Source organism: Sander lucioperca, chromosome 8 (genome assembly GCF_008315115.2).
Source record: "Sander lucioperca isolate FBNREF2018 chromosome 8, SLUC_FBN_1.2, whole genome shotgun sequence".
Classification (NCBI taxonomy): Eukaryota; Metazoa; Chordata; class Actinopteri; order Perciformes; family Percidae; genus Sander; species Sander lucioperca.
Genome location: NC_050180.1, coordinates 30,631,583 through 30,649,128, shown reverse-complemented (window position 1 = coordinate 30,649,128; position 17,546 = coordinate 30,631,583). Strand labels below are relative to the sequence as shown.

The 17,546-nt window shown below is 39.7% G+C and overlaps 1 protein-coding gene across 2 annotated transcripts in view; it reads left to right on the top strand.

The window, feature by feature from the left end:
* Window positions 1–17,546, top strand: part of parp4 (poly (ADP-ribose) polymerase family, member 4) — a 29,519-nt gene that overhangs the window by 10,307 nt on the left and 1,666 nt on the right. The window contains exons 17-38 of one of the 2 annotated variants that reach the window (XM_031309744.2): window positions 414–500; window positions 1,569–1,733; window positions 2,260–2,297; window positions 2,492–2,573; window positions 3,880–4,017; window positions 4,108–4,297; window positions 5,134–5,204; window positions 8,111–8,298; window positions 8,539–8,638; window positions 9,023–9,193; window positions 9,781–9,861; window positions 10,461–10,541; window positions 10,996–11,091; window positions 11,206–11,367; window positions 11,464–11,502; window positions 11,611–11,700; window positions 11,811–11,864; window positions 12,460–12,540; window positions 13,418–14,283; window positions 14,385–14,451; window positions 16,376–16,478; window positions 17,354–17,486. In XM_031309744.2, coding sequence (XP_031165604.2) covers window positions 414–500; window positions 1,569–1,733; window positions 2,260–2,297; window positions 2,492–2,573; window positions 3,880–4,017; window positions 4,108–4,297; window positions 5,134–5,204; window positions 8,111–8,298; window positions 8,539–8,638; window positions 9,023–9,193; window positions 9,781–9,861; window positions 10,461–10,541; window positions 10,996–11,091; window positions 11,206–11,367; window positions 11,464–11,502; window positions 11,611–11,700; window positions 11,811–11,864; window positions 12,460–12,540; window positions 13,418–14,283; window positions 14,385–14,451; window positions 16,376–16,478; window positions 17,354–17,486 — 3,083 coding nt within the window. The remainder of the gene's footprint in view (window positions 1–413; window positions 501–1,568; window positions 1,734–2,259; window positions 2,298–2,491; window positions 2,574–3,879; window positions 4,018–4,107; window positions 4,298–5,133; window positions 5,205–8,110; window positions 8,299–8,538; window positions 8,639–9,022; window positions 9,194–9,780; window positions 9,862–10,460; window positions 10,542–10,995; window positions 11,092–11,205; window positions 11,368–11,463; window positions 11,503–11,610; window positions 11,701–11,810; window positions 11,865–12,459; window positions 12,541–13,417; window positions 14,284–14,384; window positions 14,452–16,375; window positions 16,479–17,353; window positions 17,487–17,546) is intronic. The other variant, XM_036004175.1, reaches the window with a different exon arrangement.

Genomic DNA, 17,546 nt, shown 5'->3' with positions numbered 1-17,546 from the left:
ATATTTCGGTGTTTTTTTTTACATCCAGATGCAGTATTTCCTCTTTATCTTATCTTATTTCTTTAATATTTATGATTATTCTCAGACGTTTACTGAGATGATATTGTAAATGTCCCTTTTGTAAATGACACAGAAGAAAATGGAAAAGTTTAGTTTTATATTCTCTTTAAAAGCCAGATTAAAAAGATGCCATTTGGAGTTTGCATCCATTTGATCACACAAGATGTTAGTTAAGTAAATTGAAGTATTTTTCCCATCTTTGTTGCTTTGTTCTCTTTTCTGATTGACTGCTCAGTGATCAGATACATTTTCAGGATGTCATTGTATTGTAGGCAGCCAACCACACCCACCAGTACAAAACTGAGGATTATTTGTAAAACCAAATTTGTTTTTTGTGTCTGTTTGGATCTCAGGTGAAGGAGAAAGAGCAGGCTCGCAAGGAGTACAAGCAGGCTATTGAAAGAGGCCATGGAGCCTACCTCATGGACCAGGACGCCCCCGTATGTCCACCCTGTGCACTCAAGCAAACACATATCATCGTGCTGATTCAAGCTCTAAATCTAGCAATCTCTAATTTTGAAATAATAGACTGATCAATCAGTATTGCAGGATATTTTATATATTTTTTCACAGTATTTTATTAATGTCATCGAATCATTAAATCAATACATAAAAGTGTATAAAGTTGTGAAGTGGGAACTGTGGTTAAGAAAGTGTTTTTCCCTTATTTTGTATTCCTATAAAAAACTAATTCTTTCAACAATATCCTTAACATTGCTAAACATTAAAACACTGGGCTCTCCCAATGTAAATGTAACAATCATATAGGTTGGGACAACCAGCTTCAATTATTTCAACTTTGTTTCTGAGAAATCCTGTTTCATCCATAATCTTGGCACGACGGGCAGCTCAAAATACTACAATACCCATGAGCCCCAGCCAGCGTTGCCATGGAGAAGAATCCAGTCAGAGGCAACAATCATATTGGTGGCAAATATAAAAAAAAAAAAAAAAAACGCTGTTGCAGTTGTTAACAAAACCCGGCACAACAGTTGCTGAATTCATCCAAATTGCCGAAATGCACCTTGGGAGTCGTGGTTAACTTTTCTACCTAAATGTATTTGTACATAAGCTTGAGGTTTCTACCACTGGGGTGGTGATGGCGCAGTGGATATGACACTGCCTTTGGTGTGGGTGACCCGGGTTTGATTCCCACTGTGATACGTCAATCAATGTGTCCCTGAGCAAAACACTTAGCTCCTAGTTGCTCCAGAGGTGTACCTGGAACCTCTGAAATATATAGCAATATATACATAGCAAAACCTCTGAAAAATATAGCAATTGTAAGTCGCTTTGGATAAAAGCGTCCGCTAAATGACATTTAATGTACTTTGTATAAAAGAACCAGATATTTTCTAATGCAGTTGTTAATACTTTGTGCAACTTTGCCTATGGAAAAAAATGAATAGGATTTTTACTTCTGGAACCAGAGGTGCCCAGAATAGCTCTTCCTACTTTGCATCTCTATTTCTGCACTGGTTGTAATGTCATTTCTGTGCTCGTTGCAGGATGTATTTACCATCAGTGTTGGCAATCTTCCGCCCGGTGCGACTGTCCTCATTAAAGTTACATTTGTGTCTGAGCTGATCGTCCGGGACGGGAGCATTCTCTTCTCCCTGCCTGGGAGTGTGGCTCCGTGGCAGGAGAGTGCAGCGCTCAACCAGACCACACAAGTAAGGAGAGCCTGGACGGGAGGTCCAAACTAAAACTACAAACATTCCTCCTCCAAGTGTCATTTGTTTTTCTGCAGGCTGTCAGTAGTGTGAACAGCGAAACATCAAGAAAACAATCAGAGGATGTATGCATGCACTGTTATTAAATATCAAATATTAGCATATTTGTGATTTTGTTTAATTTCTTCTCCTTATTTTCCTTTTGGTGGATGTTCATGTGTTTTCTAGTTAACACAAGTTAGGCAATTAAACGTATGAGATATTAAATATAGTGGGATTTGCCTGCAGTTTTTGGTCTTCAATTTAAATTTGCAGTTTGCCATGAGCTGTCTTACTGTTGCATGAACCATTCATCACCGGAGAAATTATAAACTGAGGCTGAGAAGTGTTGCTCTTTCTGTTTATTGAATTATTTCGCTGCATTAGGCCTTTGTCTTTCTATCTTGGTTATGTGAGGGGCTCTGAAAGCAAAAGCAAAATGACTGTTCATGTTCTTTGTTTTTGTATGTTTGTCATTGCTTAACAGGTCACTGTGGAGAAGGTGTGTGTGACTGATGAGGCAAGGTGAGCTGACACCATCTTTAGTGCTGAATACTCAGTTAATCATTTGTCATTTATGCAGTAAAACATTTTAGATAGAAAGGTGTGTTGTCCTTCTGGTCTTTTCCTAGATGTCCTTCCCTTTACTGTATTTTTAAATGCACGTTTAACTTTGTGCATCTAGAGGCTGTGTTCAAAGTGTTGTTTCTTTTCCTCAGAGAGTTCACTCTGGACATGTCAGTTGAGATGCCGCATGAGATCACCAACCTACAGTGCATCACTCACAAAGTCAAGATCAAGGTAATATTGGTGTTTTAACGTTTAATCATATATTTTGATTATGCAGATATTGTTATAGAACGTGGTTGTCAGTCTGGTTGTCGGGCGGTGATGGCGCAGTGGATATGACACATGCCTTTGGTGTGGGAGACCTGGGTTCAATTCCCACTGCGATACATCAACCAATGTGTCCCTGAGCAAGACACTTAACCCATAGTTACTCCAGAGGCGTGTGACCTCTGGGCGTAGGTTTAGAATCCATAGGTGTAGAACAAAAAGACACAAAAACAGTTTTGTCCCTGCAGCCATTACACTGAGGAATAAGTCATAGCTATACTTTGCACAGGTGTTTATTTGGTGTTTATTTATTTTTGCTTTTAGTAATATTTAGTTCACATCAATATTTAAGTATAATCTGGACCGGTAAGAACTTTTAAATTTTTTAAATTTTAAATTTAAATTTTTGCTATTTCTTAATTTTCATTGTCTTAAGTTGAATGATGTGTGATATGTGCCTCTTTGTTTTTATGTGTGTATGAGGACTCTACTGCAAACAAAATCTACCTCTGGGTACAAATAAAGTAACTTGAACTTGAACTCTGACATATATAGCAATTGTAAGTCGCTTCGGATAAAAGCATCAGCTAAATGACATGGAATGTCATGTTTTATTTCTCTGTCCCACTGGGTTCCTACACATGTCAAGAAAGTCTACAAATGTATCAAAAAAGATTTAAATGTTTTTTCTTTGGACTTGAAAAGTTTGCAAATGAAGCAAAAATCCAGGCATGCCTTAAAAAGGTTTTTGAAATTGAAGCTGTGTCACTTTGCACAGCGTATATGTCGTGAAAAGATGCAATGTTTACCGTTTCATATACTTATATTTGTACTAATGGGGTTCTGGGGTAACTGTCTACCTCACATGTAAGTGCTGAAAAAAATGACTGGATAAATTGATAAGCCCAACAGCAGATAATTTGTTATAATTAACACGATATTGTAATAATTATGTATCTCTTTTAAATAAAAAAAAAAACAACAAAGATCGGCGTCTTACAGCTTTAAGAAAATAAACATGCTTTTCTGGATTATATCAGATCAGAAGTTGTTTTGTCTGCTGCTTCAAATGTGTAAATCATTTTAAATCACTGATGATGCAGAAATGTCATACGTTTGATATTTTTGTGATACTAAAAAGTTGATTAATTGAAGCTATGCTTGATAGGTTAATCCATTAAAAAGGTGATCATTACTTTCAAACCTAGTCCCTTTCATATTCCTCATGTTTATCCTTTTTTTCTTTCCTTTTATGTGTGTGATTCTCTAGAGAACCGACTGTAAGGCGGTGGTGAGCGTGCTGCCAGGAGAGGTCATGGGTCAGGAAGGTTTCCAGCTGTCAGTCACTCTGTCTGAGGTCCACCTGCCCAGGATGTGGGTGGAGAAACACCCTGACAAGGACAGTCAGGTCTGTCTGTCTCTCTGTTGGCATGTCTTCCTTTTTTTACTCTCACTCTGTGTTACCTTTTTTTCAGCCAACTCTCGCTCTCTCCTCTAGGCCAGCATGTTAGTTTTCTATCCAGACTTTGAAGACCACTCCAGTTCAGCGTCCGATGAAGTCATCCTCTTGCTGGACACGTCCGAGTCCATGAAGGAAGAGTCTCTCCGCATGGCCCAGAAACTCGCCATGCAGGTCCTCAAAACCCTCGACCACAACCTCAGGCTCAATGTCATTTTCTTTGGCACAGGTCAGTTTGACCCTTTTACCTTTATTGTGTATATAGTGATAAAAGCATAAAATAGACAGAGGAAGTACAAGTTGGAAAGGTAAGACAAAAGTAATCTATTTTTCGGTGATCTGTTAGAAATTCTTACATGCAAGAGTGTTTCAGCACTTCATCTCATGTGAGCTGATTGTTGTATACAACATGTCAGGGTTTTTCCTGGCTCAGAATGGGCCTTTGGGGGGGGGGACTATGCATGACAGTAAGCATGATCAGTCCGCGTACAGTAAAGGCAATGAGTCTGTGTTACCTTATTTGACAGAAACCTATGCATTTACCTGTTATTTATGACTATTAGATAAACACATGTTTAGTATGCTTGAGTAACTAAAAGCCCAGTTTACAAAACTAGTTAAAAAAATAATATTAATATTTAAATAAATAACAGGGAGCGTCCAGTACAGCCAGACTCTCATATACAAGTTTTTGTTCCGCTTGTTCAATGATTGTTTGGTAAATTGCTCTTAAACATATACGGAGAGGATTTGAATTGCTTCTAAATTGGTGCTGTTGATTTTCCTTTGGGGCTGGCTCAAACCTCTTTGGGGGGGGGGCGCCAAAATGCCTCTATGCAGGAGAAACTCTGCATGTGATATTAAGATTATTCCCACCAGTACAAGAGAACTGCATCTGTAAGACTTTTCTCCATGCATAGTCTCCTCTAACATTTTCCTCTTACAACAATTTTAGTGTAAACCTGTCTAATCAATTTCTTATAGATCATGTTAATGAATATTTTGCAAAAGTGCTACAGTGGTCAGTAGATATTTTACTGACATTTGCAGTGTTTTGTCTGTCAGATCACACAGAAGCTTTCCTGGCAGCACAGCCGTATGCTAAAGCCCGTCCAGCAGCCGAGAGCTTCATCAAGGTGAGTTATGACTGGCACATTCTTTCATACTGCAGTTCAACCTGGAAGCCATTGTCATAAGGATTATTAAAGCAGCCATATTATGCTCATTTTCAGGTTCATAATTGTATTTTAAGGTTGTACCAGAATAGGTTTACATGGTTTAATTTTCAAAAAACACCATATTTTTGTTGTACTGCACCGCTCTCTCTCACTGCTGCAGATCCTCTTTTCAGCTGGTCTCTGTTTTAGCTACAGAGTGAGACCTCTTTTCTTCTTTGCACTCGCACATGTGCAGTAGCTCAGATGTAGATCATGTCAGCTAGCTAGCTCCATAAACAGTAAAAGAAAGGCTGTTTCTACAACTTCAGTCAGTTACAAGGCAGGATTAGCTGGGAAACTTCTAAATGAGGGCGCACATGTAAGTAGTTCTTTTGTAGATTATGGTGAACTTGTGTGTGTTGTAGCAGTGCTTTGTAGGGGTGTAACGGTACGTGTATTCGTACCGGACCGTTTCGGTACAGGGCTTTCGGTACGGGGCACGTGTGCACCGAACGGCCGAATGCAATCTTTTGTGTGCGGAACATAGGTAAATTTTCGTGTTTCCACATGAACATATTAAGTGGAGGAAGTCTCCGCGTTCAGCGCAAATCCCGCCCTGCAGCTAAAGTTTTCATTGGTCATGTCAATATGTCAATCACTGTACAGATTGCCTACACCAAACACTGATCTCTAAACCTACCCGCCGTCACTGTAACCTAAACCAATGAAATCGACTGCAGGGCGGGATTTCCGCTGAAGTGGTTTGGGGGAAAAAAATAAAAATCACACACCGCGTGCTGTACAACAACATACACGGCACGCTTTAGCCCAGCCTCTCGCTAGCTAGCGTCATGGCCAATGCAGACAAGCCCATAGACAGTACGGACAAGCCGGAGCTTAAAGAGCCACCCATATCATTAAGGTCTCCTGTTTGGGAACACTTCGGTTTCCCAGTGAAATACGTCAACGGACAAAGACTAGTTGATAAGACGAAAGCAGTGTGCCGACGTTGCTAACGCACTTGAAAAGGCATCACGCGAGTGTGAACATCACTACTACAAGGAAAAAAAACGACCGTAATTCAGACGCAGCTCCCGTTGGCATTTAAACAGACCTTTGCTGGTAATTCCGATCGGGCCAACGCAATAACGAAAGCAATTGGTGTTTTTATAGCAGCTGATCTACGACCATACTCGGTTGTTGACAAGCTGGGATTGATAATGCTGCACTGTAATCCATAGTTATTTATTTACATTTTTCATTATATTTTATTATGTGATATTGGTTTGAGACTGAGAGTCTTTTATTTAGTGGAGAACTTTGCAGCAGTATTTTTCTTATTCTTTTTTTATTTTATATATATTTTATTTATTATATTTTATTAAAAAGTGTTTAAAAAAGTGTAAACAAATTGTTAAAAAAAGTTTATAGTAATAAACAACCTGCAGTTTAATGTTTGCATTTCTTTCCCTTACTGTACCGAAAATGAACCGAACCGTGACTTTAAAACCGAGGTACCGTGATTTTTGCGTACCGTTACACCCCTAGTGCTTTGCTATTGAGAACGAGGTAGCATGCTAGCGTTAGCATGCTAGCGTTAGCATTAGCCTTAGCATGCTAACGCTACGAGCTAATGGTTGCGGTTAGCCTGCTCGTTTCGGCTTGTGACGTAGAAAGCCGTGCTGATTTTGAACAGCTCACCCAGAGACTGAAAGCAGGACACATTCAGAAACCGTATCTCACTCTAAACAGCATGGGTGGATTTTTTTCAAAGTTTGTATGTGTGTGGAAGCACCAGAGACACAACATAACACCCCAAATCCCAGAAAAAGTGATTTTTTTTCATAATATGGGCACTTTAAAAGATGTGGTTGCAGAGCTCTGAAATGAAGCAGGCATATATTTTTATAGGTTTAAAAAATCTAAATGAGAGGGCTTCTACGAAAGCCCTGAAAGGCAAGGTGAATAAAAAAAAATAAAAAAAAGATTCTGGCATTGTTTGCCAAAGACTTAGGTTTTGGCCAAAAGTCCAAAAACTTTATTTTTCACCTTGCTTTTCAGGGCTTCCGTGGGCTGCATATGCTTAGACTAATTCAGCTGTATAATTATACAGTACAGTATAATATCTTACACTTTTCTATTGTATGAGTTAATATACTGTAATATCAATTAACAAAACACATTGTGTAAGAATTTCTCCCATCTAGCGGTGAAATTGTATATGACAACCAACTGAATGTTACTTCCTAACCCCTCCCATTCTGAGCGCATTTTAACTCCTACGGTGGCCGAACCCAAAATTAGCTCTTAGTATCTCCATCATGTACACGCAGCTGTTCTAGCCACTCCAATATTACCTTTGGTCTTGTTGCTTTGCCTGTCACGTTGTCGTTTTAATTCTCTTTTTCACTTCCTTGGCGACTCCGTTACATGTCCTCGAAAACAGGCTTTCAAATCTGCTGGCAGTCGCAGGTAATCTCCCGGCTGGCATTTGTCACAGTGCCACTGAGTTTAAAAGCGTGAAAGGCGGATGTATGTCCCTCTTTGGCTAATGTATTTTAAAGATGGAGGCGCAACATGTCGGCCGCAATTCGAGCAACTCGCTCGTATGTATTCTGAATGATTCTAAATGGCAGATGCTACGCTTACAAGAATACTTTGATTAGTTGGTGGAAGTAATTCCACATGAATGAGCACATATTTGTGAAAGAACAAAGGGGTTTTTGCTAAGAATCAACTCAAAAAATTACACAACGTAGTTTTAAGTGGGAAATATAGTCGGTGTCCGAAATTCCAGAAATCGCCAACTCGCATTTACAAGTCTGAGGCTGATGTGTATGACTTTCTGTGTGTTCTGAAAGTTTTGCTCCTCTCCCTCCTATCAGCGCTCCAGCCCAGTCGGGGGCAGCACTGAGCTGTGGCGGCCTCTGCGAGCTCTCAGCCTGCTGCCTCCATCCCGCGGCGTCAGGAACCTGCTGCTGCTGTCGGACGGCCACATCCAGAACGCGGAGCTCACCTTGCAACTGCTCAGAGACAACGCTCAGCACAGCCGCCTCTTCACCTGCGGTCTCAGGTCTGAACGGGTCCAGGGGTTATAGGACATGTTCACGGGGGGGGGGGTGTGAGGACATTGGCTTTTGATTCGTACAGACAGGTTGAAACTCTGAACTCTAAAGACAAACATATTTACATAAAAAAAAGTTAATACAGCATTTGTCCGCACTACAGTAGCAGCTACCATGCTCTGCACACTGAGTTACGTTTGATTACAGACATTTTAAAGGCATCTGTTTATGTTTCTTTGTCATTTCAGCCCGACAGCCAATCGGCACATGCTGAGAGCCCTGGCCAGGGCAGGGGGTGGAGCCTACGAATTCTTCGACACAAAAACCAAACACAATTGGGCAGAGAAGGTGAGACTGACTAGTACCCATGAGCCACTGACTATTAATCAGATATAATCATACAGTATAATCAGATTTTTCATCGTCGTTTGTGCTGCATTCATATGGTGTCGGAATAATCTCAAAAATGAGTTCCCCTGAAAATTCACACTGCATTAACGTTGTGAGATAGGGCATGCCTTTGCAGAGGGCTGCGCACTCCAAGTGTCCTTCTAGTTTGTTATAATTTTAGTCTTTCTCTAAATATGCAAAGTATCCACAAATTTCCTAAGAGGATTTTTCCAATCATTGAATTTTATTATCATAAACTGTGGCAAACACACCTTCACGTAGAGCAAAATAACCGCTGTTGATTCATCTGTTTGCTCTTTGTTTTGTGTGTTTTGGTCGCAGGTGGCGTGTCAGGTGAAGCGTATGTCGTCTCCTGGCTGCAGTTCAGTGTCAGTAAAGTGGCAGCAGTTCAACCCAACAGCGGCCCCTCCTGTGCAAGCCCCCAAGCAGCTCAATGCTCTGTTCAATGACTGCCACACCCTGGTTTACGGCTTTGTTCCACACTGCACTCAGGTACCCAGTTCATACACACGATTGCAAACTGCTGAATGCATTTCTTTTCTTCAGTTGCTTGCGGTTATTTTTGAATTTTTGTGAATGTGTGCATAATTCTGCATCTCAGTTAGGGCTACAAGTAACTTATTTTAAATCATTTAAGTTTTGATGAAAAATTAACAAATAAATAAACTTAACAAAATACAATTGCAAATGCAATTAATAACTTATAAAACATTTATTATTATTCCGTAATAAAAACTAACGCAGATAGGAAAAGTATTTTTATTTTTTTACAATAAACTAGTTATTCCATGAAAATAAAAGAGCAAACACTACACCTTAGCTGTAATCAGTTTATCCATCTTTGGTTTTCTTTTGATTAATTGTTTAGTCTATAAAATATCTGAAACTAGTGAGAAATGCCCTTCACAATTTCCCACAGCTCAAGGTAATATCTTTAATGGTCAAAACATGAAAATATTAAATGTGAAATGATATAAAACACAGTCAAGCAGCAAAGTATCATATTTAATAAAATATAAACCAGCAAAGATTTCACATTTCTTCTTGATGAATGACTCAAATGATGTTGTTTCACGCAGGCCACCCTCCTTGGAAACCTGAGCGGTCAGGAACTCAAAACCATGGTGTCGACCAGTGAGCTGCAGAAGACCAGGGGCACGGTAAGTACACACACACATTCACACTCGACAGTCAATCTCAACTAGTCTATATCCACTATGTTTCACATCTGGGATTGCTCCGTTGCTGACGGAAATTCCGGCGAATTTTACTCTTTTTGGCCGGATGTCCGTTACCTCCTGCTTTCTTTGTGTTGGAATTCTAACCTCCGGTGGATTTATGAGGACTATGGGTAACTGCTAGACAATCTGTCCAATCTGACTTTTCTGTTGCACGACTAAAACAACTTTTGAACGTACACATGTTCCACCAATGTGCCACAACGGCTGCGCTGCAGCGGAGGTCGAGGAGACCCAACTGCGGCAGGCGTCCCGTCAGCTTTTCCATGTTCAGACCTAGCTTGTGGAATAAAACACAACACACACATCATTCCAATTTTACCCTGAAGATATTGATGCAGGATGACGGTGATTGTCATTATTATGATGAGGCAATGATTATGATCTGTATTGATGTATATGTGTGTGTGTGTGTGTGTGTGTGTGTGTGTGTGTGTGTGTGTGTGTGTGTGTGTGTGTGTGTGTGTGTGTGTGTGTGTGTGTGTGTGTGTGTGTGTGTGTGTGTTTTTCTGTGTGTTCAGTTTCTTCACAAGCTCACAGCAAGGGCCCTCATCAGGGATTACGAAGACGGAAGCCTGGATACCAATGAAGCTGAACATGAGGTGTGTGTGTGTGTGTGTGTGTGTCCGTGCGTGTGTCCGTGCGTGTGGGTGTCTGTGTTCGTATGTTGACCTATCAGGGCTGGGCGATATAGAGAAAATCAAATATCACGATATTCTTGACCAAATACCTAGATGTCGATATTGTGACGATATTGTATGGTTGACTATTGGTGCTTTAACAAAATGTTATTTACACAATGAGATTTTTGATAAATCATCTCCAGAAACGATTTAATGACTTAGTGTGTAAAGGTAAATAATAGAACAGCTAGAACAGTCTGGTAAGTTCAGAAAATAACATCACTTTACTGTAATGCAGCCTCTAAAACCAAGAAAAGACAATACTTACCATATTACGATATAACGATATCCAATATCTAAGACGATATCTAGTCTCATATCTATATAACATCGATATATTGCCCAGCCCTATGATCTATTATTACTGTTCCAGGGGAAGAAAGCGGAGTTGAAGCGCTTCATCATCGACTTAAGCAAGGAGTTCTCCATCCTGTCTCAGTTCACCAGCTTTGTGGCCATCGAGGAAAGGGTTTGTTTCCCTTAGAGTTATTTGTATTCATCTCCCTCACCTGCTCACTTTACACCCTGGATTTGAAAGTGTCGTAGCTCCCAACCAAAACCAAACTCATCTACCTTGTTTTAGGACTCCGAACAAACAGAGGAGGGCTTCACGGACATCCCCAAGTTAATCGAAGATGAAGATGTGGACTTCCTCCCCTACATCAGCTGGATTTCTCCTCAGGATAGTAAAGAGGATCAGTCAGCGGATGATATGTCTTCGGAGAGGGAAGAAGGTTCAGAGATGGTAATGTCACACTGCGTATAGTATAATAATAATAATATACATTGTTGTTATTTACTAATGTCCCCTTTATGATCTGCATGTGTCTCTCTGTTTTAGGATGAGGAAGAGGATGAGTGCTATGATGATGTTATGATGGTAACATCATACTGTGTCTATAGTGTAATCAGGGGAGAAGGAAATAGCACATTTACATGTTGTGATTTACTAACTGATTTATGAGCTGCATTTGTCTCTCTGTTTTAGTACCATGGAGAGGATGATAATGGTATTCATTGGGTTAGAAGTTGCTTCGAGTCAGAAGCTGTGTATGAAGAATATTCAGATGAAGTGATGGTAACGTTACACTGTGTATAGTGTAATTAGGAGAGAAGGAAAGAGCACATTTACATGGTGGGATTTACTAATTGTCACTTTTATGAGCTGCATTTCTCTCTCTGTTGTAGACGGATGGACATTGTCTGACAGAGGAAGTAAAGGCTCCACGTTATGCAGCCGAGGTTAGTCCCGTCACGCCCAAGCTGCAGCTCCACACCTGCTATTTTTTTAGATAGAGATGTCATTTCTAATGACTGGACAGTGTGAAAAATAAACTAATACAGTGAGTAACACTTAATAGGTTCACAAATTTTAAATTGGCATCACATGTCCTTGTGTGGCATCATATCCATGTTATTATCAAAGCTGGACAATGCATACTGCTCCATTCATTTGCTTTATTGATGCATAAAGTTATTGTGCAAAAGTTTGCTTGATCAAGGTTCTTTTTTTAGTCGTGTGCACAACAATAAAAAAAAGTACTCAAATCTTAGGCCTCAGGCACCTCTTACAATGCGTATTAAATAAATGAAAAGAGAAACACACAAATCTGAACCTGAGACAAGTGAGAAATGGCCATCACAATTTCCCAGAGCGCAACGTGATATCTTTAAATCGCTTGTTTTCTTTGACAAATAGTCAAAACATGAAAATATTAAATGTGAAATGATATAAAACACAGTCAAGCAGCAAATCATCATATTTAATAAAATATAAACCAGCAAAGATTTCACATTTCTTCTTGATGAATGACTCAGATGATGTTGTTTCACGCAGGCCACCCTCCTTGGAAACCTGAGCGGTCAGAAACTCAAAACCATGGTGTCGACCAGTGAGCTGCAGAAGACCAGGGGCACGGTAAGTACACACACACATTCACACTCGACTGGTGTTGGAATTATATAGGACTATGGTTAACTGCTCCTCAGATCTCTGCAGGGTATATCCAGACAGCTAGCTAGACTATCTGTCCAATCTGAGTTTTCTGTTGCACGACTAAAACAACTTTTGAACGTACACATGTTCCAGCAAAACAAGTTCCTTCCCGAGACTATTTTGCAGAGGCACCGTGGCTCCGTCCATTGCTAAGCGCCTCCCAAGACGATTGTGATTGGTTTAAAGAGATGCCAATAAACCAGAGCAGGTTTTTCTCTTATCCCGGAATGCAGTACGGACTTGCCAGAACTTCCTCCACTGCCAGACCCTCCTCCGCAGTGCTGTGGAGGAAGTGTGGCAATGCAAGTCTAGTGTCAACAGTACTACCTGCCGTATAGATTTAATGTCAGTTGGAGAAAAGGTTTGTTAACTGAAGTAAAATAATAACACTATCTTTCAATCATTCATTCAACCTTTATTTAAACTGAGACAAAAAAATGCAAGTTAAAATATAGGGCTAAAAAGTGTACAAATAAAATATTAATTAAGTAATATAAAAATATAGTATAACTTGTGTAGTCAGTATTGCAAATAAATCAAACTGAATGTAAAACATTCAAGGAACATGGTCATGTATATATAATGAGAAATATATATATATATATATATATATATATATATATATATATACTGTAAAAGTATATAATGTATGAAAGAATTGATCTAATTAATGTATGTGTGTGAACTACAATCAACCTTTAGTGGTGTTTTAAAAAGAATTATGGTTCAGTTTTCATTTGTGAGCCAAAAAAATGGTTCTGACTTGTTTTTTGTTTTCTTTCTTTATCTTCTCTTGTAGCATGTCCCGAGCATGAGACTCATGAGAATGAGCTCCAGAGAAGTGTGTCCCCAAATTTTAAGTAGGCAACCCCTACCGAGAGCCTGTATGGTCCCTCCCCCTCCTCCTCCTCCTCCACCCACTGCTTCACGTATGCAAACCCTTGGTCAGTCAGCCCTCTCATTTGATCGTCTTCCTGGTCTTCTTCCTGACCTGTCTTGCTCCTACGATGCCATGCCAGTTTTTGGCAGTGAGTCACTGGGTGAACCGATTTCAGGCAGCTCCGGGATACAACATGTCAGTCAACCACAGTCAGCGATGTCCAGTCCATCCTTTGCACCTGAAATCCCCACGCTCTTTGGCAGCATGAGACATACCACATCCTCTAACTCAATGGAAATGTCTTCTACTGCACATTCTTCTGCATTTTCTTCAGCAGTGCGGATTGTAACTCAACAACAACAACAACAACAACAACAACAACAACAACAACAGTCAGGTTTTGGTTTCAGTAACTCGTGCCTTTTGCCTCAAGTCAAATCTTTTGGAAGGAGTCTTCCCGTAACACACAGACAGACAACAGCATATTTTAGTGGTTTTGCAGCTCGACAACAGTCAAGTTTTGGTCCCAGTGACTCTCTGTCTGAAGACCAACTCATTGAACAGGAATTTGGTATTATATCTGTTGAACCACAAAATCGAGCACGTATACGTTCTGAGAAGAAACTGAGAAGAGAAATAAACTCAATGCCGGAAGCAGACGTTCTACCATTACGTGCACCTGATGGAGATGTACCTCAGGCTCTTTTATGGAAGGGATTGCAACCTCGCACTCGAAAGTGCAGTAGGCGCCGTCCTCTGCGTTTATCAGTTCATGAACCGCTCGAGTGAGTCCCAACATTTTTTTTCCTACTTAGAAAACTCATGTTTGCATTTCTGGATGTAAATGTGGGTTTTTATTTATGTACAACTGCTCATCTTGTTTCAGGGACAAGTCAGCAGATCCTGAAGGGCTGCAGCTCAGATGGACAAAGATCTTCCAGATGCAGCATTGGGTAAGATGTGATAAAAAAATATATATATATATATATATATATATATATATATATATTTAAATCACGTACGCTGGCGTAACCCTGTGTCTAAATTAAGTCTTTTCTTTTCCTGCTGGCAAGTTAAAATGTTGGCTTTGACAAAGGTTTATCAGTTGTGATAAAGGGAACTAACTCTAGGACCATTAGCTGTCACAAAGGCTACATCTCACTTTGTTACAACACTGGAACCATTTCTTTTCAGTGTTGTAAGCAAGCAAGTAAGCAGAGCCGCTTTGGATTACAAAAGCAGCCGCTTCGTGTCTGTTTTAACAATATTTCTGTACGGTTTATTTGGATTAAATGTAATTCATTTTACCAAAGGGGTCTTGTTACCATCGCTTAGCAAGCCCTTTCATTGCCATCATTCTCGGTGGTGGAAAATGTATTCAGATCCTTAAGTTAAGTAAAAGTAGGGTCCATCTAGGGAGGTGCATTGCAAATCAGCTTATGCTATAAATGCTGTGGTGTGTTGCATAGGTCTTTGCCACATACTTTTCCCTATACAAATAAACATAAGAAAAGTACTAATACCACACTGTGACAATACTTTTACTAATACAAGTAAATATATGTAACGTATTAGGGCTGCAACTAACGATTATTTTCTCGATTTCTCGATGAGTTGTTTGCTCTATAAAATGTCATAAGAATTGTGAAAAATGTAGGTCAGTGTTTTCCAAAGCCCAAGATGACGCCCTCAAATGTCTTGTTTTGTCCACAACTAAAGTATATGTAGTTTTACTGTTATAGAGAAGTGAAGAAAGTAGGAAATATTCACATTTAAGAAGCTGGATTTAAGAAGAGACATTTTTACTTTTATTTATAAAAAATACTCAAATTGTTTAATTGATTATCAAAATAGTTCCTGATTAATTTAATAGTTGGCAACTAATTGTTTAATCTTCGCCACTCTATAACGTATTATCAGCAAAATGTACTACAAGTATGAAAGATAAAGGTACTCATTTGTGCAGTCAAATGTTTCTGGATTAATATTCCTGCTGCATTAATGTGTATGTTGCATTTTACTGCTGTAGATGTCCTTTATATACTGTTGGGTAGTTTAATCTACAGCAATAAATCATATTCTATAAGATCATGATATGTTTGTAGCGTCGCTGTCCTGTGAGAACCACGTATCTCTAAAAAGTTTTCAAACTTTTCACGTTGTCAGAAAAACAGCCCTGTTTACAGCTTTGTGGCAATGCATTATCCAGCTGATCCAAGAGGCTTTTTAAAGACTTTATTTAACTTTAAGAAGTAGGAGAATTTCCTCAACTCGTAAAGGAACATTTCATCCTTCAATCATCCACATCAACACATCTGGAGATATATGGCTTTCACTGGACAGGAAGGAGATGAAAAACTAATCTAGAAAGTAACTTAAGTGGTCAGACAAAAGTAGTGGAGATGCATACAGAACATGCAGTACTGTTTTTTTGTCTTTGACTTCTTTTTTTTCTTTTTCTTTTTTAACCTTTATTTATCCAGGTAAGTCGATTGAGAACAAATTCTCATTTGCAACGACGAACTGTCACATTCACACAGTTACACCTTCATACCTGGAAGCTGGCCTGTACAACCACAGTCTGATCTGCTGGCCACTGAGCAGCTCCACTGGAGTGGTTGGGATTAAGGGCCTTGCTCAAGGGAAGCTCAGTGGTGGTAAATGAGGAAGGAACAAGCGCTGCTCTTTCACTTTCCCCACCCAGATTTTATCCTGTCGGTCTGGGGATTGAACCAGCAACCTCCCGGTCACAAGCTCGCTTCTTTAAACGAGCTTGCTCGTACTAGTAGTTCTTGGGGAAGTAGGACATTGATGTTTTGGTGGCATGAATTCTTACCACTGCAAAAATTGAAAAAAAAGTGCGGTTGTGTTTTGCAGGAGGGCTACTGGGAGTTAACCACAGAACTGGGTGAGCTCCTGAATGTCAATGCAGACCTCTTTGCCAACGTCTTCCTGAAGAACAAGGGCATCCGGTCTCTAGGTGAGAACTCTCACAAACTGTTTCAGGCCTTCAGAGTGGAAATAGTTTTGTCATTTTTTTACATCTTTCCTGTACTAGAAGATTGGGTCTGTACAGGGGAGATACTCACAATATTTGTTTAAGTAAAAGAGCCATAATGTACTTTAAAGTGAAATGTAACATTTCGCTTGAAAGTAAACAAGCGTTAAACATACTCAAGTACATAGTGAAAACATGTTAACGGTATTTAAGCTATTGCCAAAGAGCAGGTTGGTCTGAATACTGTTAAACTGATGGGAAGAGGTTTCAAATGCATTGTGATGACCCATCAGATGAAAATGTCTTATCTCTATTATTCTCTAGAATCTTGTGTTTTTAGATCATCAAAATGTGTTGAAATATGACCTGAACATTATCAAATCTCTTTCCCTGTATAAACGGTAAAAAAAGCCTCTAGAGCTGCTAGAGCCATCATCAGTGGATATACCTAAGATAAGAACCATAACCTCAAAAGGGACACACATTTCAGTGTGTGAAATGACAAAACATGGTGGAAAAAAAGTCAGTTCTCATGCGACGGCTCTGCTTTCAACAGACTTTATTGTATCATTGTAAGCCATATGTCATTTCCCCCAAATCACAATCAACATTTTCATATTTCCCCCAGAACTATACAGGCAGAGTTAGATTTTATTTGTCCAGGTTTTAATATTAACCTCTGCTTTTTCTAAATGCAATTGTTACAGTAACATTTCTTTCCACGGAAAATGATGGGATTGTGTGTGTGTGTGTGTGTGTGTGTGTGTGTGTGTGTGTGTGTGTGTGTGTGTGTGTGTGTGTGTGTGTGTGTGTGTGTGTGTGTGTGTGTGTGTGTGTGTGTGTGTGTGTGTGTGTAGGTGTGAGGGCCCATGAAGACATCCTGAGGCTGGTGGCGACTCTTCTGGTTCTGCAGCTGATGAGGGTGGAGAAGCTGAAGGAGGGCGAACTGCTCCGCACTCTCTTCTGCCTGGACGACTCCCCTCAGCCAAGGTCTGTCTAAAACCAAAACCCAAAACAACATGAACATACTGAAATAAATAAGTTATTTTT